We start from the raw sequence: 22,766 nt of genomic DNA, 5'->3' as shown, positions 1-22,766 counted from the left end.
TAATAAAATTGACTTCTTCTTGATTTGTGGCCAAGTAAGGTTGAGGTGATATAAATATTGTATGATTTTGGATTACAGGATATAAATGGAAACATTCATAAGTTTTAGGTTTAAGAATTGGAACATGGGTAGCAAAAATTATTTTAGATTTGGAAAAGGTTACTTGTGAACCAAGAAAGAGATAATACGTTAAAATATTATTAAATTTTGGGATCAAATTTTGGGATTTGTTTTTCATTATAAATAGTATTTAAATATTTCATCATTTCTAAAATTTCTTGACTTCATATAACAGAACTGTGAATCGTATTTAATTTAGAAAATGTTATTGCATTTTCAATATTGTCAATCAATGTAATCAAACTTTGACAGTCCAGATTAATCTGTGAAATTATACTGTGAAATGTTATAAAATTATTCAAAGTTATTATTTTATTTTCGATCGAGATGTGAAATTTCTCTAAATTATCAGAAAGTTTTTGTTGATTATTCCACACAGTCGTTATCGATTTATTATAATGATCAATTAATTTTTTGTGTAGCGATATTTGTAAATTTACTTCATGAATTATGTGTTTTTGATTTTGTTGTAAAACATTTATAGTATTATCGTATCGTTCTTCATCATCTGAATCTAGAGTTCCAAAAAGCCATTTATCTATTTTTCCTACTGCATTTATTAATCCTCTTTTTGATCTTAAATGTGGATAAATATTTTCTGATTTTCTATCTAAGGTATCAATCAAAATTTCCGTTCTACTTAGTGATTGTTCGGCTAAATTATGATATGAAATAGGATTTGTAGCGTTCGCTTGAGATAAATTATTTTTTAAACTATAATAATATTGTTTCAAATTATTAATTTGTTTATGAATAAATTCTAAATCTATATAATATATAAAAGTGTGTTTGGTATACAGTGCTTTTCAGATAAAAGTATCCACCTTTAATAACTTTTGTAATACTGGTATTTAGAAAAAATCCAAAAACACGTCAATTTATGTTGGAAGGGGCAAGCATTATGGCTTATTTAAACTTACTGGAAAAGCCACCCCCTCACCCCTAGCAGCATCTCCTTTATTTTTTTAAATTACTTTTCATATTTTTTATGTAAAATTTGGATACTCCTCTTTGAGCTGATTTCAAAAATGTATAAATAATACTTGTAGGTTAAAGTGGTTAGTTTATGAGATAAACAATTTTTCTTTTAAGAGCACAAATTTTACTTATTATTTACTTTCACCTTATTTGCCTGTACCAAAATGGGTTGTACAACAGTTCAAACTCTTTAATCTTTTTAACTGTGCTATTTATTCTACTTAAAAAATCCAAACAACAAAAAACTCTACTTTTTATTAAAGTTTGACATTGTCAACTAGAATTTGTAGTCACTATTGATAGTGTAATTTGATACATTATTTATTTTGTTTCTCTGAAATGGTTTACTCTTTGCAAGAAAGAATTGAAATTGTAGGTTTATACTACCAAAATAATAATTGTGCAAGAGCTGCTGCTAGAATATTTAACGAATTACATGACGGAAGACATGCAACTCATAAGTATGTAATTCAACTGATGGAGAAATTTACCACAACAGGGTCTGTTTGCAATAAAGTGCATAAGCGAGAGGGACTCGTAAATAACGAAGCAATCCAAGTGGCAATTTTAGGGCAAGTCAGCTTAGAGGCTCAACAACCCCAATCGTTGTCAACAATAAGTAGAGCGATCGGTGTTTCATCTTCTACAGTTTTCCGAGTTCTACATAAATTCAAGTACCACCCATACAAAGTTAAGTTGGTGCACGAGTTGAATGAAGATGATTTTGATCGTCGTCTAGAGTTTTGCGAATCAATGACGCAAATTATCAATAACAATCCACAATTGTTAAACAATATTTGCTTTTCTGATGAATGCTCATGGTCATTAAATGGCTTAGTAAGTAGGCATAATTGTAGATATTGGGCTGAAAGTGATCTACATATTATGCGTGAATTCCATACACAACATCCCCAAAAGTTAAACGTTTGGTGTGGTATGCTAGGTGACCACATTGTCGGACCTTTCTTCATCAACGGAAATTTAAATGGTGAATCATATCTTGATTTACTCAGGGAAGGGGTTGACCCACGTATTACACCAATAATAGAAAATGATGATAATCTTTCCGAAGATTTACTGGTATTTCAACAAGACGGAGCTCCCCCACACTATGCTATGCCTGTCCGACAATTTTTAAACGAAACATTCCCCGCTCTTTGGATAGGTAGAAGGGGGCAGATGATGGAGTGGCCACCTAGGTCACCGGATTTAACACCCCTAGACTTCTTTTTATGGGGGTATTTAAAAACAAAAGTTTATGCTACCCAACCAGAATCTCTGGATGATTTACGAGAGAGGATAGAAAATGAATGTCGACAATTAAATCCAGCCGTATTAAGCAATGTCAGAGAGGCATTTCAAAATAGATTATACCATTGTATGGAAGTGAATGGTACTCATGTTGAACACTTATTGTAACTTCATAATAAATAGCACAGTTAAAAAGATTAAAGAGTTTAAACTATTGTACAACCCATTTTAGTACAGGCAAATAAGGTGAAAGTAAATAATAAGTAAAATTTGTGCTCTTAAAAGAAAAATTGTTTATCTCATAAACTAACCACTTTAACCTACAAGTATTATACATTTTTGAAATCAGCTCAAAGAGGAGTATCCAAATTTTACATAAAAAATATGACAAGTAATTTAAAAAAATAAAGGGGATGCTGCTAGGGGTGAGGGGGTGGCTTTTCCAGTAAGTTTAAATATGCCATAATGCTTGCCCCTTCCAACATAAATTGACGTGTTTTTGGATTTTTTCTAAATACCAGTATTACAAAAGTTATTAAAGGTGGATACTTTTATCTGAAAAGCACTGTATATAAGATTACTGGTTTCTAAATTAATGGGTAATAATAAGTTCTTTACGTTTGTAATTGTTATGTCTTCTGTCTTGGTCGTCTTGTAAAGAAGTAGTTATATTAATACTATTATCAGCATCATTATCCTGTAACAATTTTTCTGTTTTAATTTTTGGTTTTCTAATTATGTTTTTGTGATAAGTTCCTTTATTTGTTTCTAATAATACGCCAGAGTTTTTTACAATTTCTGCCTTTTTAAATTTGGGTAATTTTTTATCTCGGAATTTTGTTTTTATATAAGCTATGTCTTGATTTTCATAGGAAGGTGGATCATTTCTGTTTTAATTTCTTTTATTTATTATTTTTTTCTTTAATTTTAGCATTTCTATCTTTAATTTTTTCATATAATAATTTTGACGTTTCTTTATGATTTTGTATATAATTGGATATTATTAAATGATCGTCTAGATCAAACGGATCGGGGTTATTTATATGACCTTTAATAATTTCAAATGGTGTGAATTGTGTTACAGAGTGAATCGAATTATTATATGCCAATATTGAATGTTTTATTAAGGAGTTAAATCTTTATTATTTCCTTTTATACATCTAAAATGTTCAATAAGACTAGAGTGAAAACGTTCTACGGGTGAATTGGAATTACTATTTTTAGACGTTGTATAATGTAACTCAATTTTGTGCAATTTCCAAAAATCTTGTAGGTCGTTGTTCTTGAACTCCGAACCACAATCAGCTGTAATTTTGTAAGGTAAACCGTGATGAGTGACATAATTTATTATATTATCAACAACTGAGGTTCCATTCACACTTGACATTGAATATGCTTGACTGTAACGAGAGAAAGCATCTATTATAGTTAAATATGATTTGCTATTTTAAAAGTATCTATATGTATATGTTCAAATGGTTTACTGGCTGTTGGGGTTAAATTGAATTTAATTACTGGTGGATTTCTATCATATTTATTCTTTTCATTCATATTTTCATGCATATTTCGCAATTATTAACAAAATTTTCTATATCTTGTAACATTTTAGGCCAATAATATTTTTCAGTTAATGATTTTTTTAATTCGTTAATTCCTCTGTGTCCTTTTTTGTATATGTGATAGTATTCTAATTTTTCTTTTTGTTCTTCTTCAGTTAAAATATCTTTGACTGTTTTCATAGTTATTTCTGTTATAATTATTATCATAATATTGTCGGTAAAAAGAATTGTAATTACTATATTGGTTATTTTTATTATTTCTTATTTGGTTCGTTTGAACATTGTTATTATTATTGTTATTATATTTGACTCTGGGCTCATAAAATTGGCCATAGAGTTTTTCAAAATTTTCGAACTCATCAACATAAGCCATAGCATCCTCTAGTGATACAGGCTTTTTTAAATACATGTTATTGCGTATGATGCCTGAACATCCTGCTATAAAGGTGTTCAAAGCTGTTTTTTCGCAATGGTTTATTTGACATTTTTTGTCAATTTCACCTAAATTTAAATTATTACCGATTCTTTGGATTGTTTGACTATTCAGCAATTGAAGTCTATTTCCAAAGGCTATCAGACTCTCATTTTTAAATGGTCGTGTTCTTGTTAGTTCCTGTAATATGCAATCTAAATCACCTCTGTCTGCAAAGCATTGTATCAAAGCTTCCTTTAGTTTGAACCAGGTATTTAGTTCAATCCTATTTCCTACCATCATTTCTGCTTTATCTATTAATTTTTCTTGGATACATTCCAAGACATGATTATTAATATCCTGATCATTATATACCGAATAAATTCTCACATCTGTTAATAAATTTGTTTAAAGTATTTCTGTTACCGTCGTATGGTTTTATAATTTCCAATTTTAGTTTAAATAATTTCCAATTTAGGGTTTTTGGACTAGCTGTTGCCATTTTTGTATAATCTGAACTATCTTTTAAGTTTAAATTACCAAATGTATTCAATAAGTTATCTAAATCGTTCATAAAAATTATATATTCAAAATTATTAGATTATCTCTTCCTTATTCAAAGTTTGATAAGGATAGATAATAAAAGGAATAAAAATAAGGAAACTTGGCACTTACAGCTATCTGAAGTCCTAAAGTTCCTCGTTGAACACGTAGATCTAGTGCTGCTGTACTAAAGTACGTAGTTGGAATTTTTTATCGCACTTTGCGTGAAAAATCGCGACCGCACTAATCCGAATGACTGCGCCAATTATAATTTTCGGTTTTCGAAAATTATTTTTAAAAATTTATTTTACACAAAATTACAATTAGTTGAATGAATATAATTAATCTCACAAGCGAACCAACTATAAACATTGCCAAGTTGTTTACAATAATTCATATTTATAATAAAATAAATGCTGATGAAGTGTTTACGATATTTAATACAATTGTGTTTTATAAAATGTCCTTCAAGGATTTTCTACATGTAACTCTCGATATATACATCTTACAACAAATGCAAAAAAGTTCCCAATATAAGTATTAGGAAAAATGTGTAAAGTACAAATCAGCTAAGAAAAGGCCAGACGCGTCATAACTGACAAAGTACGCAATAATTTCTTTCTACCTTAGGCCCATCCCATTTATGTGACAGTGGCGTTTTTTACGATTGTTCGGTATTTTTAATATAGAAATGCAATGCTAAATAGACTGGCAACGCTGCACGACTGCCGCATGGTCCAAATCAGAATTCGAAGGGAAGTCGTCGCGTAACCATGGATCTCTTACTATTGCGAGTCCCTCTTCGATGTTGCCAAGCCTTTACTTAGGAAGGAAAGTACGGTAATATTACGGTAAAATAATTTGCGCTTATGGTCAGATGCATAACCGACCGAACATCAGACATTCAGCATTTAGTATTGTTCGTTGTTTAGTAGATAGTGTGATTTATTGTGTTCGGTGTTATTTTTAGTCTGTGCCATAGTTTATTCTACAGATAGCGCTGTTTTAAATAATGTCCGCAAAAAAAGTTGGAAAGCAAGGTCTTATTATACGCAGCCAAGGACGAGAAATCATAAGCAATATTATTAATTTCATGAAAAAAGAGGCAGATGAAGGAGTTACTATTCCTTTGAAAAATTACAGGTATGTAGCAAGATTTAATTCGAGAAGTAGGTTGAAGAAATGCGGAGTTTACACATTTTTATACAGGTACCTACTTATTGAGTGTCATATTTTAAATTAGAATATTTTGATATTTCAGGGAAAGAGTACTAGCTGCTAATGCTAATCAGATAAAATCTATAAGATAAATTATCTACGATTTTTATGTACTGGAGAAGAGACTTCCTACGTTAAAGTGTAAGAAATTGTTTTTATTAGTATTATAAAGTCATTTACCTACCTAGTTTAAGGTTTACTGTTGTTACTATTCAATTTAAAAGAGCAAACGTGCAATGCTAAATTATGATGAAATTACAGGTGTTTTGCAGAAAATTAATGACCGGCAAATCTTGACAGAAGCAATAAGTGTAAGCAGCTTGAATCGGCTCCTTAAAAAATTGGTTTCAGATAATAATTTTGATTTTAAGTTGTCCATTATTACGATAATTACGATAATAAAAACCTTGATGTCTATCACAGTGATTTTTTTTGTAGATGGCAGAAAATGCCAGACCGAAGAAAAATTTTGTGTGAATCACACGACATTCGCCTGAAACGAATAAATTATCTAAAGAAGCTGATAGAATACCGTAACGAAGGCCGTAATATATGTTATACTGATGAAACTTACATACACAGCAGCCATGTTAAAGACAGGGGCTGGTACGATGAGACTCTAAAAGGAATCAAGAAGCCAATTTCTAAAGGCAAATGGCTGATTATAATACATACGGTGGAGAAAAAGGATTCGTAAAAAATGGATTACTTATATTTAAATCAGGTAAGTTTGAATACTTGTATTTTTTAAAATAGAATTAGTGATGGCTAAAATATCGATATTTCGGCATATCGTATACCGAAAATTATGAATATTAATGTCAATATCTATATTCAGATTCCAGTGTCGACCAGATTTAGCCAGAATAGAAAAAATATTTTTTTGTACAATTGCATTTAAATTGCGATAAACCATAGCACTTACCACCTACTTGTCATATACCAATAGAATTATAATTTACTTACTATATATACTTGTTTTTTTTGCAGGTACAAAAACTGTTGATTACCATAAAGACATGAATAATCAAAATTCATGACATGGGTTCAAAAGCAATTGTTGCCGAATCTGCCTGAAAGGTCCGTCCTCGTTATAGACAACGCAGCATACCATAATGTACCAATAAAAAAATATTACGACGGCTTCTAAGAAAGAAGAAATGTTAAACTGGCTAACAGAAAATGGATTACCAGCAGACCCCAAACTAACAAAACCGGAACTATACCGCATTTTTCAAGAAAATAAATTTCGCTTCCCCATAAAGTACAAACTAGACGAACTGTTACAACATGGGCACCGTGTACTACGTTTACCTCCTTATCATCCAGAACTAAACCCGATCGAAAAAATTTGAGCATTAGTAAAAAATTGGGTGATTGCGCATAATACAACATTTAAACTGTCCGATACGGAGGCACTCGCTAGGCAAAAATTTGAGGAGGTATCGGAACAAGAGTGGTATAATATTTGCTAAAATATTTGTTAAAAAATATGAGAATGACCTTATACAAAAAGAGCACATCTTAGATCACACTCTAGATCACTTAATATTTATAGTAAATACGGGTTCATCGGAAGAAAGTGAAGACAAAAGCGAGGATACTGATAGTTCATTAGAGGATGAACTAGGATGTTCGTTTCTAGTTTCTGATAGCGAATAATGTTTTTTTTAATTAACGACATAGATAAAATATTACACTCAACATCTGCAAAAACTGCGTTTATTATAAACATACCATGCACACCAAACCTCTATAATAAACAGTTGCTATTTCTATAAGATACTGTATATATATAATTAACTAAGTAATATCCCACTGTAATATATGTTTAAATCTTTAAACTATATTTTTTTTGTATTTTTTAATCTAATAAATGTTTTGTGCGAACTGCATTAATTTTTATTTAAATAAGAACCTACGCCACTGGTATACCAGTCTGAAGTGACAGAGAGGGAATATTTTAAAGTGAGGCAGACGATAACTAGTCGATGACGCCTGTGGCGTTTTCTTAGTTGATTCGTACTTTACATATTATACATAAAAGACGCAGTTACAAGAAACTCAACGAAAAAAACCATCTTATTTATATTAAAATCAACAACAAATTATTATAGAATAGAATCTAAGTAGGTAGTATTTGATTGAGATTTTGTTACATTAATATAACTTATATCATAAAATATTTCACACTTGTACTTACAAATTATTTTGCCTATCATGTGATTGCGACTGGGACATTTTTATTTTTACTTGTCTTCTGCCTACATTTTCTTGAAATAACAATAAATTAACCGACAGCGAAGAAACACAAAAATGATCAAATAATATAATTGATAATTATCACGACAACACGATTCGCGATACACTATATTCAAATCAGAGCACCAAATATAAATGCAACATAAAATAAAAGACTCTTTTTTCCTAGTTTAAGAGTAAAAGTTGAGTTATTTCTGGTAAGAGAGCAACGTGCAATACAACAATAACCTCACAAAACTACAAAAGACAAGCAAAATGGCCGTCAAATGATGCGGCGCAAAATTTAAATGCGAATGATTTAGTACCTTTTTACGGCTTGCTAACCGAACGCGGTCCGGAGTCGCATATATAGCCTGCAAAACATCCTGCGGATCGGTTTTGGCACGAAGTATGGTCTCCCAGTAGTAAGTGTCCGAGGAGTAGCCACTATCGGCCCGAAAATATACCATCCGCTCTCGGTTTGCCGAGTAAAAGCCGATTCTTTGTACATTAGGAACGGTATATCCGAACTGGGCATACGGAGGTCCAGATCATGGCTGCATCAGCCACCAGAGAACCGTGCGTGCCGACTGGCGGCCGTATGTTTTCCGATGGCGTTTGGTTTGTTGCACAAAATTTTGCAAAAAAAATAATAGAAACTGTCTTCCACATTCTAGAGTTGACAGGAGCAAAATTGAAAGGAAAGTGAAAAGAATTAGACTAAAAATATACTACAAGAAGATAACTTATTAATATATAATGATGTATGTAGACGATAAAGGGAAAAACAAGAAGAGTTCGATACATGATAAAACAAACGAACAGAAAATACCTTAGAAAACATGATGAAAATGGATTCTAATACTTAGATAAATTAAAACAACAACGCATATTGATCCTTCAAAGTCAAGAGAACGCAAGTAATATAACAATTTTGGAAAAAAGGAAAACAAACACCAGAGACTAAAATATGATGTCATTAATAGAAAAGGTTAGAGTAGGAAGAAAGCGTGAAGAAACCGCAGAAACAATTGAAATAAACGAAGAAGAAAATAACAACTACAAAAAGATAAATTGATTTTCGCATGATAAACAATCTGGTACTAACAATATAAAGATATGCACAAGTATAGAATATAAGTCATGAGTAGTAAAGAAAGATCTACCTCATACTAATAGCAAAAATCAAAATAAAACTACAACAATAAAAATCCAATGAGGATAGAAATAAAAAAATTAAAACAAAACAATATAAGGTGAAAACTAAATAAAATTTTACAGCGCAAACAATAGAACAAAACAAAAAGAAACATGTTGGTAGAAAGAAACCATAAAAACGGAAATTTAAACAAAACAAATCACAACAAAATCAAACAAATTATTAGAAGGACCGCAAAGTAATAACATTTCTGTGCATATCAATACTTAATTGTAATTTGTCAGCTCATTGTAGGTAAATAATTGAATATTAGATTTTTTGTAATTTGAGCTAAAATGGCTGGCGGGGTATGAGAAGAAAATTGTACGATTTTTGAGTTTCGCAATAAATAATAACGATATTTATTCAGGTGCATTTGATGTTCGTAAATGTCAAAATATGGTTTTCTAGGTTTAGATCCGGTAATTTTAATTTCTCTGACTTCTGTCATTCAAGAAGACCAAAAAAATAGATAAAGATATTCTAACGGCAATAGCGACATTACTTTCCGGGTCCTTTTTTATTTAAGCAACATAAATAAGAGAGCTATTAGAAAATATGTACCAAGTGTTGTTTTAGTTGTTTTTAATACGAGGCATATTTTTTAAGTGAGTACCGTTTTGGAATTAAAAAAAGAAGTGCAAAGATATCACAATAATTTTATTTTTACATGAAAGCCTGTACCTTAATCTACTTTTCTACATAATTTCCGTGAATATTGAGGCACTTGTCATAACGTGGCACCAGTTTTTGAAAACCCTCCTCATAAAATTCTGCCGCCTGACTTGTTAACAACCACTGTATCACAACTGTTTTGACTTCGTTATCGTCTTGAAGACGCTGACCGCCCAGGTGTTTCTTCAAGTGCAGGAACAAATGGTAGTCGCTGGGCGCCAGATCAGGGCTGTAGGGGGTATGATCTAGAGTTTCCCAATGAAAAGATTTGATGAGATCTTTGGTCCGATTAGCCACATGTGGACGGGCATTGTCATACAACAAAACGATACCCTTACCTAACTTGTCACGTCTTTTGTTCTGGACTGCACGACGCAGATTGTTCAATGTCTCACAATAAGACGATGCATTGATTGTCTCATTACCAGGCCGAAACTCCACTAGCAATACTCCTTTTCTGTCCCAAAAAAATGTGCACATGATTTTCCGGGCAGAAATTGTTTGCTTAAGCTTCATTTTTTTGGGTGATGATGAATATCGCCATTCCATGGATTGTTGTTTCGATTCTGGTGTGACGTAGGCCACCCATGTTTTGTCACCAGTAACAATTTGGTCTAAAAAATCTTCCCCCTTCATTGTGGTACCGCTCAAGGAAAGTCAAAGCACTACCTAAACGTTGGGTTTTGTGCAAATCCGTCAATATTTTTGGAACCCAACGTGAACACAATTTCCGGTATGTCAATATTGAGGAAAGTAGTCGCACAATGATGAAATTGAAAAGCGTCTGTTTTCTCTCACCTTTTCGTCAACTTTTTGCACCAAATGTTCATTAACGACCGAAGGACGCCCACTCCGTTCTTCATCATGCACATTTGTGCGGCCATCTTTAAATGCTCCCACCCATTTCCTTACCATTCCATCACTCATAATGTTTTGTCCGTAAACTTCACAGATCTCACGATGAATATCGATCGGTTTTACACCTTTAGCACTTAGAAATAGTATAACAGCCCGTACTTCACAATCGGCGGGACTCAGGATTGTCGGAGGCATCTCAAACACTCAGTAAACAACGTACACAATGTTCAGAATCAGACTGTAATGGCGTTAGTGCGTAGACAAGAGATGTAGGTAACCAGCGCTCAAGGGCGGAACGCCGACCTTGGGGTTGCGGCGGCGGAATCGTAAAACGGTACTTACTTAAAAAATATGCCTTAAAAAATATGCCCATGTAACTTCACTGTGTTTTATTGAAGTTAATTATTATTGTTTTTCAATTATATCTTGTAATTTTGAGTAGCTAAGTCATTAGTGCTTCAGGTCTGACGTTCTAGAGCACGCAATAAGTTTTCAGCTTAAGTTCCGCATCATTACTTGATTCCTTCATAAATTTCCATAGCATAACGTAACTTTCTAACCCTAATTTAGAAGCGATCATGTCATTAGATTCGGTTACCCTTGCCCTAAACTGAAAATATAGGCAATATACATCCAGTTGCATTAGGGAAAATGTTAAAACAACATAATATTAAGGTATTAGAAAAATTACTAAGAAAGGAAGAATCATCTCACATTATACCAATGCCTTTCTTACTAATAAAATAAAAGGAAAAGACTGGGATGCATTCAACCCTGTATCTTTAAGCATAAGATTGTAAACGAAGATAGTACAGTTGTTTATAAACCAACGTAGACTCTAGTAGTCACCTATAGAGGCAATGAATTGTCAGAAATGATCGCCGTATATTATTTGGAGTCAAGACTAAATGTGGCCAAGTGATCCAATGTATGAACTGTTTGAGATTTGGACACACCAAAAAAAATGTCTCATCCAGAAGAGATGCGCCACATGTGGGAGAAGAATGTCCATCGAATGTACCAACCTGCATTTTTTGTAATGCAAATTATATATTAGAACTTCGAAATTGGATTTTTAAAAACAAAATTACAATTACAATATATGTTTATTAAGCAACGTTAGAACAAAGAATGAATTATGAAAAGAAATACAGTTTTTATTATCTTCTGTGTTTCGGCGAAGTCATCACATTTGTTATATGCTGTCAGCTGTTACCTACTTCATATGTAACTTGCACAACACAAATCCACAGATAAGAACTGTAAGGAACATGAAAGGAAAATGATTTTCTTGTATTAAAAACGCCGACGCAAAGTCAACAAATTGTTATAGAAGTACATCAAAGAAGTAACAACTTTCAACAACTTTCCCCACCAAGAACGAAGTATACACTACTATTTGTGTATACTTCTACTGTGACAGGAAAAGAAAACCACAATCTCAAACACCAGGATATAATGCGGCAGTGCACAAAAGGTGCCTATTTCCGCCACCATACAGGACTACTACCCCAGTGATAATTAATAAATCGCAAACAGGAACAACAGCAGGTACAGGAGCAGCAGCCAGATGGAAAGCAGGAGACTTTTAAAACCTATACGGAATCGTTAAACAAAGACTATCTACTGGAGAGGTTTGGATGGTAGTGAGACACTTAGCAAACGGAGATAAAGAAAATGGGGCACAATATATCGAGACGGAGCATTGGTTAGAAACAATGTTGGACGCGATGACCTCGACGATCATTCCGAGGGACGAAGAAGTTATTATATTATTTAGGAATACAGATCCTTCACCTACGTACGTTCCACCTACCAGAGATCAAACATAAAAACCTGGAAATTTACAACAACGTTATCAAGAGACAAGTGTCCTCACCTGAACAATGGCAAACATATGTAATAATATCGATTCTAAAGCCGGGAGAAGTCGCTAACTGTGATAATAGCTACCGCCCAACAGCATTATCAAGGTTAGAAAATATAATACACAAGAGAAAACGTTATGCATATTTTTTAATATTACTGCAGCCTATTATAATGTACTAATGCACAACATCTAAATGAAATAAAAATCAATGCAGACCTAATTCAGTTGATTACAAACATGTTCAAAATTGGTCAAATCAGCCGATACCTATTCAATCCATACCACAAAATAAAAGATATTTTACTAATCGACAAGTATTCGGCTCTCCCAAAAATGTATTCAAACCTAACCAAATTCCACAAAACCAATTACCAACACCTGAACCGATGTCCACGACATCACGTAATTTTACTGAACGTACTCGAAAACCTATCAATAATAATAATAATAACAATAGATTTTTCTGATCAAGTCTTGGAAGTAAAAACATTAGGTATCGAGCGCTTATACCTGCATTTCCTGAACTAAAAAACAAAAACTATCAAATCGATTTTATACTATATGATTTTCACAATTATTTTGATGGAATTCTCGGTATTAAAGATTTAATAGGTATGAATATAAATATTGATCTAACTAATCGAGAACTATTAGGACCTCACCTAAGATTACCTTTTAAGTATAGAAAAGTAAACGATATTGAGTTTTCTTTTTCAATAGACCCCGGAGAAAAAACGATAAAGAAATTACCCGCAAATATAGATAATGGGGATATTATTGTAGACGCTCGAAAAATAGAAAATATAATAATTCCACAAATTTTATCTACAGCGAGAAACGGTTTCGCACCAATAGAAATTCAAAATCACACTAATAATTCTATAACGATAACATTACGAAAACCAATTCAAGTTACTCCATTTAAATATTCACAATATGAACTCTTTATATTTGAAAGCTTTGCTAATGATTTTGATGAAAATAATTTTATAAAACCTAATGACAATATTACCGAATTAATTCGTACAAATCACATGAATAAAGAAGAAAAACAAAAAATTATTTCGTTGTGTAAAGAATATGATTTATTTTTAAAACCAGGGGATAAATTGACTTTCACTTCAAATGTTAAACATATTATAAGAACCAAAGATGAGGTACCGGTTCACACTAAATCTTACAGATATCCCTACGTCCACAGAGAGGAAATTTTTTTTTTTAAACGACTTCCTCACACTTCCTCAGCAATTTGCTGGGAAACATTCACCACCTCTGCGGAGTCCTGCTCAGCAGAGGGGCTCGGACGGTTGGAGTGTCCTTCTAGTCGTCTACGGCCCCTTTTGTCACTTATGGCATCGTTCCTGGAACATACTTCATGAGTGACGGGCTATCAGTGGTTTCCTTTTACCCTACGTCTCCCTTCCCCTCTCGGGATTAGGAGTTCGGGTTCCTTTCTCTCTGCTGTCTTTGTCTTTCATCTTTTTCCTTGTTGCTGAGAATACTCTTAGCCATGTTCTGCACCGATTTCCAGTTCTCTGAGCTGTCAAGCATCTTCTCTACAATGTTGTCTGGAGTGAGCTCGCATTCCAGCTGTCTGCAAGTCCTGTCTCTGACCTCTCTCCACTTGTAGCATACGAAGATGGTATGTTCGGCAGTGTCTACGGCGGCACAGTATATACATCTATCCGTGGTGTCTTTTCTGAACCTTTTGGCATAACATCGAAAGACGCCATGTCCTGTTAGGACCTGTGTCAGGTAGTAGTCTACTTGGCGGTGCTCGCACTTAACCCACGGCTTGATGTCTGGTATTAACCTTTCGGTCCATTGGGTCTTTACTGTCTCACCTTCCCATCTAGTTTGCCATGTTGTGAGAGAACTTTCTCTAGCTTCGTTGCTATTCTGTAGCGATTTGTACTTGGATGTTCTTTCCTGGGCTAAGAGATCAATGGGCATCGTAGCCGTAATTACTTGGAGTGCTACCCCAGACACAGTTCGGAAGGCGGATGCTACACGCAGCAGCATGTCTCTTTGTGCTCTATTGACCGTAGTATAGTGCTTTTTTCTCATAAGCGCTTTTTGCCATATTGGGGCTCCATATAGGACAATATTTTGCATAGCACTACACAACACTGCTCTTTTGCTTTGCCTAGGACCTCCTACGTTTGGCATAATCCGAGCAAGTTTGGAAACCCTTTCTATTGCTTTCTTTGTTACTGTTTCTACATGTTTACCAAAATTTCTACTTTCGTCAATGGTTATACCTAGGTATCTCAGGTTATTTGCTGGCTTTATATTGACTCCGCCTACGCTGAAGCTTATTTGCTCCCTCTTTTGTTTACCTTTTAGTAGGATTGCCTCAGTTTTGTGGGGGGCAAGAGCAAGCTTGTTGTCTCTCATCCATGTATTTATTTTTTCCAGGCACATGTTGGTGTTTGTAACCAATGTCTGTTGGCTTTCTGCTCCGACTATCAGCGTCAGATCGTCGGCAAATGCTATTGTTACAGCATTACGAGTTAGTTCTAAGCTCAGCACGCCGTCATATAGTACATTCCACAGCAGTGGACCCAGGACGGAACCCTGGGGAACACCTGACGTAATATCCAACTCCCTATTCTTTTCTAATTGCAGCTTTCTGTTTCTTAAATAGTTAGAGATAAGGTTTATTAGATATGTCGATATTTTCCTTTTTTGTAGCTCTTTGATAATCAGGCTGTGGCATGCAGTGTTGAAAGCATTCTTAACGTCAATTGTGACAAGGGTGCAGAATCTACTTTTGAACTCCGTTACAGTATTCAGTGCAGCTTCTACAGCCTGGATCGTGGATTTCCCTCTTTGAAATCCATACTGACACATGTGCAACCCTCCTCTTTAAGCTCATCTTGTAGTCTTTCCCGTATGAACGCTTCTAGTAACTTGCTCAAAGAATTTAACAGACAGAGTGGTCTGTAGGAACTAGGTAACTCAGCTGACTTTCCTGGTTTTAGTATTAAAACCATCTTTGCAACTTTCCATTCATTTGGAAATTCCTGTTTTTGGAGTAGTTTGTTCATCATGCCTAATAACAAGTCTGGGGCACAATCTGCTACTATTTTGATAGCCTTAGGGGGAATTTGGTCAATTCCAGGTGATTTTCCACATTTGATACCTTGGGCTACCTTCCTTAGCTCTTCTGCTATGAAGGGTGGGGCTGGAGCTTCCTTTTCAGGGTATCTCCACTTATCATTTCCGGGTGGAAACAGTACTGCCACGATTTCGGATTTCTTTTCGATGTCAAGCTCATAGGGTTTTAGAGTATTAAGCTTTTTTGCTACTAGCTTATACGCATCTCCCCATATATTATTATCAAGTTCTTTGCATATGCCGTTCCAGTGTTTCTTCTTTGATTCCTTAATTAGGCAGCAGAGTTCCCTTCTATTGGTCTTGTACGCCTCTTTCATTGCTTCAATATCGTCTCGGTTTGGGTTGTTTCTTCTCGCCGCACGTTGTTGTACCCTTCTTAATCTGTTGCATAGTGACCGTTTTTCAGCAATGTTTTCATTCCACCAATACGGTGTTTCAGTCTTTGAAATTCGATTTTGCGTGCTGTTCTTGCTTGCCATTTGTATCAGCTTGGTTCCTGTTTCATGACTCACTTCATCTGGAGTAATGGTAAGTAACTCTATGCAGGCTTTAAAGGCGGTCCAATCAATAAGGGGCCTTATTGAAGTTGTTTTGATCTTCGCTCTATTTACTTTAATTTCAAATGCGATATGTCTGTGCTCTGTCAGTGTTTCGGTATCAAGTATCTCCCAGTTGGTTACTCTTTGAGATACACAATTGGTTGCTATGGTGACATCAATAAAGGACTCGCTATCTCCTCGGATAAATGTGGGCTCATTTCCAGTATTCAGAACCACCAAATCGCGAGCGTTGATCCATTCCACCCAGTATTGACCCTTTTCATCGGTTACAGGTGATCCCCACATTGGGGACTTGGCATTTAGGTCTCCCAGAATAATGGCATCACTGTTGTTCGTTATGTGCTCCATTATACTGTCCACCTCAGTTTTGTAGTCTTCCAATCTGATGTTTGGGGATATATAGCAACATATCAGCTCAAGATCTTTGAGTTTGATAATTACGTGACCATCTCCGGCTACGTGGTTTATTACGCCAAGCTTTTTATTCAGAAGTAGGACCCCCATATTATGCCTGCTGTCCTTGATCCAGTTTGCTTCTTTAGTTCTTCTTTTGTTCGGTTCCCCAGTTACCAAAATATCAATACCTTGCTGAACTGCGGTGGCATACGCCATGTCTTGAGCTGCATAGGCACGTCCAACGTTGGCTTGAAGTATTTTAATATTGAACACTAAAGTTTTGACCCCGTGCAGTGCTGAGCCTGCGTCTGGTGTCACTAATTGCTTTTGATTTTTCTTTTACAAGCTTAAGGTAGTAAGGGCAAGCAGTCTGATCAGCTCTGTGACCGTCTTTTTTACATGTTAGGCAATAGCTTTTGTTAAGGCAGTCTCTGGCCTTGTGGTTATCCTTGCCGCATTTAAGGCACATCTTCGAGTTATCGGTTCCTTTGCATTCATTGGTGCGGTGGCCAAACTCCAAACATTTGAAACACCTGGTGATTTTGACCCTTGCTCGGACCTGGCACGGTGCCCACCCTATTCTCACGGTATCCATTTTGAGTAATTCGCTGGCCACTCTTCTTTTGACCGCAAGTGTAGCAGTTTGGTTTCCCCTCTGGTTTGGCCTGCAAGAGAGCACTCGGACGTCATCTTCTTTTGCGTTTGCTACGCTTTTCCTGACATCTTGCTCTATCTGTTTTGCGTTCATATCTCCGTCTATGTCCGCGATATGAATAATGCCTTCATCTCTTTTAATTTCGACTTGGGTATCTTTATCTTTGTCCATTATAGCTTGTCTGAGGGCGATTACTTGATTTTTCTCTCCAAGTATCTCCATAAGGACATCACCCTTAGCAGTTTTCTTAATGCCTTTTACCTTAACACCCATCTCGTCTATGTTCACACTACTCTTGATCGAACGGAGTATGTCAGCATATTGCTTTCCTTCAGATTTGATTATAATCTTCTCTGTTGTCGTCGCTGGTCCTCCCTTACTTGACTTAGGTGCTAATCGGCTTGGATCTCTAGGTATAATAACTTGCACTTTGACCTCAGATCCCCTGAAGATACCTTCTGCGCACTTTCTAAGGTAGATTTTATCAATTTTGCCGAAGGCTACTACTTGAATTTCCGTCACTCCATGGTTTTGGACTGCTTGCAGTTTGCCTAGCAACTGATATAGTTGACCCATGTCGTTTTTCCCTTCTGGGTTGACCTTGTATGACCATGTACATGGTTCTTGACCTTGCTCCATTTTTGCCTTTGCTGAGTATGACCTCGGTGTTCGTCCTCACATATTCAATACACCCTTCCTCAAGCTCTTCGCACATAAGGCTTGTTATTTCGGGAAAGTTGCATTTTAGGTCGCTTTCCGTAGTGGTGGTCAAGGTTACATCAGGGTCTGCTACTATTACCAGGTTTCCTCGTAGCTCTCTAAGCGATCCCAGCTCTGTAACACCGGTGCTTTGGTAGCAGCTTTCTGGCCACTCGAGATGTATTACCTCTTCTAGCCCTGTCCATCCTTTTTCTTGCTGTTATTTGCGTCTCTACCCTGGTGCGTATTTCATTTGTAAGATCGAATAACTCTCGTCTTATGTCGGTTTCATCAGCTTGGACTCCTATACTTTGTCTTGCGTAGCTAAGATTATTGTCCTCTGGTTTAGCTGAATTATTAGCAGTTTTGCTCTTACTTGGTGATGATTGCTCAGTGTTGTTTCGCACCATCTGCGTGTGTCTGATGTTTAAAACATCCATTTTTCTGTTCAGGGTTGCCATTATGCTTGCGAGCTCTCTCGTTATTACCTTGATTTCAGTTTTTCTCTTTGTACTCACTTTGACTTCATTTTTTAATTCGTCAACTTTTTTATTAAGACTACCCAAGGCGGTCAAAACAGCAGTCATCTCTTGGCTAGTATCATCCGGGATATGCTTTCCATGTGAGTCTCGCTTTCGTTTCTTTTTGGCTGGACTGGTATTTTTTGCCAGTCCGTCGTTACTGTTGTCGCTACTTGCTTCGTACGCCGTGTTACTGGGGCTTCCAGTCTTGTCATCTTGACGTGTGCCAGAGTTTGTCTCTAGGCTAACAAAAACATCATCCGTGGCAGAAGCAATTGAATCTTTGCGATTCATTGGTGGTGTTCTTGCCAATGAGGATCTCCTAACACTAGGGTTTGTAGTAAACATCCAGTGATAACCTGTTGGGGTCATATCTCCTTCATTTTGTCCTTTGCCTTCTAAAGACAGTGCAGTTTTTTCGTCGTTTGAACCATAGCTATCCATTTATTTCTTGTCACCAGCGCTTCGTATGCAAGGGGGCGGGTCGAGTTGATTGAGAACGGGTGTACCCTCGGCGGTCGCCTACCCCAGTTCACTGAGGCCCAATCCTCGCTTAGCCAGTCCCGGAACACACAGACGAACCAGACTCGCCCGGGGCGATGTGAACTTCCGACTTCTACATTCAATACATACTACCTGATCAGGGCCCGTAGTGGCTGGCTTCCGATCCAGTGCCATCATCCACCTCGGCAGAGACTAGCTCACATCAGCATCAGCAGCTACTTGGGTGACGAACCGAAAGCAGGGCGATGCACTCCCAGCAGACTACAGCGCAGAACCAATCCGGGATACAGGGAAAAAAGTTAGGAAGCCCCCTAGCCCTCGCAACCTAATAGCGTCGGGGGAGGAGAATCTTCTAGGAATAGTGGTTTTTTTTTGGGAAGAGTCCACCTTGGGAGTCGGGTGGAGCTCTAGCTAGGGTACCTCGGGCTTGCTACACCCGTAGTCGCAGTGCGACCCCCTGAGGGGACAGAGAGGAAATTAGGAGACAAATTCAAGAGATGTTAGATAAAAACATAATTAGACCGTCCTGTCCCCCTTGGAGCTCCCCGATATGGATTGTTAAAAAGAAAATGGACGCATCAAATACCCAAAAATGGAGACTGGTAGTTGATTACCGGAAAATTAATGAAAAGACAATTGATGATAGGTACCCGCTTCCCAATATATCCGATATATTGGATAAATTAGGTCGAGCCCAGTATTTTACTACCCTCGACTTGGCAAGCGACTTCCATCAAATACAAATGAGCGAATATTCTACAGGAAAACAGCTTTCAACGTAGATGGAGGACATTACGAGTACCTTAGAATGCCTTTCGGTCTTTAAAACGCCCCTTCTACATTTCAAAGAGCTGTAAATGAAGTCCTTAAAGACATCCAAAACAAAATATGCATGGTATACATGGATGACATTATCATATTCAGTACTAGCCTTCAAGAGCACATACAAAATCTGAAATTAGTGTTTTCAAAACTACGCCACGCAGAGCTTAAGATACAACTAGACAATTGCGAGTTTCTTCGCAAGGAAGTAGAGTCACGTTGTAACTCCTCAAGGGATAAAACCTAATCCGAATAAAATCAAAGCGATTCAAAATTCCTATCCCAAAAACCGCTAAAGATATCAAATCCTTTTTAGGACCAGTAGGTTATATAGGAAGTTTATAAAAAATTTTGCTCAAATTACGAAACCGATGACGATATGTGTAAAGAAGGATCACATAATTAAACACACAGAAGAATTTATTAATTGCTTCAATACTTGTAAAAACACTTTAATTTCAGAACCAGTCCTTGCGTATCCCGATAACAGTAAACCTTTCGAATTAACTACAGACGCTTCTAAATATGCCATAGGTGCTATTCTATCTCAAAATAATCATCCTATTTGTTATGCTAGTAGAACACTTAATTCCGCAGAAATAAATTATTTTACAATCGAGAAAGAGTTACTTTCGATTGTCTGGTCGTGTAAATATTTTCGACCGTATTTATTTGGTCAAAAATTCACAATTTTTTCAGATCATAAACCATTGCAATGGCTCATGTCATTAAAAGAGCCCAATTCACGTCTTATACGCTGGCGCCTTAAACTTGAGGAATTTGAGTACGATATAAAATATTTGAAAGGTAAAAGTAACGATATCCCGATATAAATGCATTAGAAACTGCATCAATGGATGTCAATTTAAGTGACATCGATGAAATAATGAATGAAGAATTTGAAAGAATTAATTCCAGTACTCTCCCGAATTTAGATAATTTAGATCTTACAAATATATTAGATTTAAATAAATCTAACCAAAACGATTCAAACATAGAAAATCTCGTAAGCAATAATTTACCAATATTACCTATAACGGAAGAACCGAATCCTAATAATAACGAAGACATTGAAACAGTACATACATCTGTTGAAAATCCTATTCTATCAATTCCAATTACCGAAAAACCATTAAATATGTATAAAAATCAAATATATCTTACCAATGGTCAAATAAATATCTTTAATGTTAGAAGAGAGAAAGTATTCGAAAATATTCGTCTATACGTTACATTACCGGTAATTGACATCGAAAATAATATAATAACCTTCATTAAAGAATATATTGACCCCAGAAAAAATTATGCACTTTATTTCCAGAACGAACCCTTATCGAGAATATTTATTGTTTACTGCACAAAATATGTTTAAGAATTCTGCATTTAAATTTACAATGTGTACCAAATCAGTAACAGATATTGAAACAAAAGAGCAATTAGAAAAAATTAAATATCATCATATATATAAATCAGGTCATAGGGGCATAAAAGAAGTTAAAACATCTCTTAGTTGTAGATACTATTGGCCGAAAATGATCGAAGATGTAGAAAATTTTATCAATAGTTGTGGTACGTGCTTGAAAAATAAATACGATAGGAATCCCCCTGTAGTCAAATTTAGCCTAACACCTACAGCGTCTAAGCCGTTTGAACATGTACATATGGATGTTTTTAAAATTGAAAATAAAATTTATTTAACAGTAATTGATTCTTTTTCGCGTTACGGACAAGCTTACCCCATAGTAAGTGTCACAGGATTTTCCACAGTAGACTCTTTACTAAATTTCATAACTCACCATGGACTACCTCAAAAAATAACAACAGATAGTGGTTCTGAATTTAAGAATTTCGATTTAGAAGACTTTTGCAAACTTCATCATATAGAATTGCATCATACCACAGCGAAAAATAGCAATTCCAATTCGCCAGTCGAACGAGTTCATTCAAGTATTTTACAACATTATCGATGTATACAGGAATATAATAAAAATTTGACACCGGATCAAATAATGAAACACGCGATTCTTGGTTATAACAATTCAGTTCATACCGTAACAAAATTCACGTCTTTCGAAATTATAAAAGGACATATAAACAATCCTGACCCGTTTGACCTGAATGATCATTTAGTTATATCTCAATACGTTCAAAATCACAAAGAAACCAGTAAACGCTTATACGAAAAAATTAAACAACAAAACGAACAAACTAAACAAAAGGTTATAGAGAAATTAAATAGGAAAAGGTCCGAACCTTTAGATTATTCAAAACAAAAAACCGCCTACGTAAAAACTAAATTAAGAAATAAGAAACTCCCTAAATTTAAACAAACTAAAATAATCGGAGATAAAGGTATTCTGCTTAAAACCGATAAAGGTACGTATCATAAAAGTATTGTCCGTAAACCAAGAAGTAATGTTCGGAAATTGTTACAGGATGTCGATGAGTACGCGAATCCTGATGCTTTACCTGATTCTTCGCGTATTTCAAGCGACCTGTAGTGTAGAACAGTGCTCCGCAACGTTTTTTTATTCGTGGCACACCAAAAGCTTTTTCTGGTTTTCAC

General features: G+C 35.4%; 1 protein-coding gene across 1 annotated transcript; it reads right to left on the bottom strand.

The window, feature by feature from the left end:
- Positions 1 to 17,258: 17,258 nt before the first annotated feature.
- On the bottom strand, positions 17,259 to 18,293 carry LOC130451032 (uncharacterized). Its single transcript, XM_056789827.1, has one exon. It carries the CDS (start codon positions 18,291 to 18,293, stop codon positions 17,259 to 17,261), a length of 1,035 nt encoding a protein of 344 aa, XP_056645805.1.
- Positions 18,294 to 22,766: the final 4,473 nt, after the last annotated feature.

The sequence above is a fragment of the Diorhabda sublineata genome, chromosome X (assembly GCF_026230105.1).
Source record: "Diorhabda sublineata isolate icDioSubl1.1 chromosome X, icDioSubl1.1, whole genome shotgun sequence".
Taxonomy (NCBI): Eukaryota; Metazoa; Arthropoda; class Insecta; order Coleoptera; family Chrysomelidae; genus Diorhabda; species Diorhabda sublineata.
The sequence above is the reverse complement of the archived record's forward strand: the minus strand, read 5'-3'. Positions and strand labels throughout refer to the sequence as shown.

Coding starts and splice junctions, on each gene's coding strand:
- LOC130451032 (XM_056789827.1), bottom strand. CDS start 18,293: ATGGAGCAAGGTCAAGAACCATGTACATGGTCATACAAGGTCAACCCA.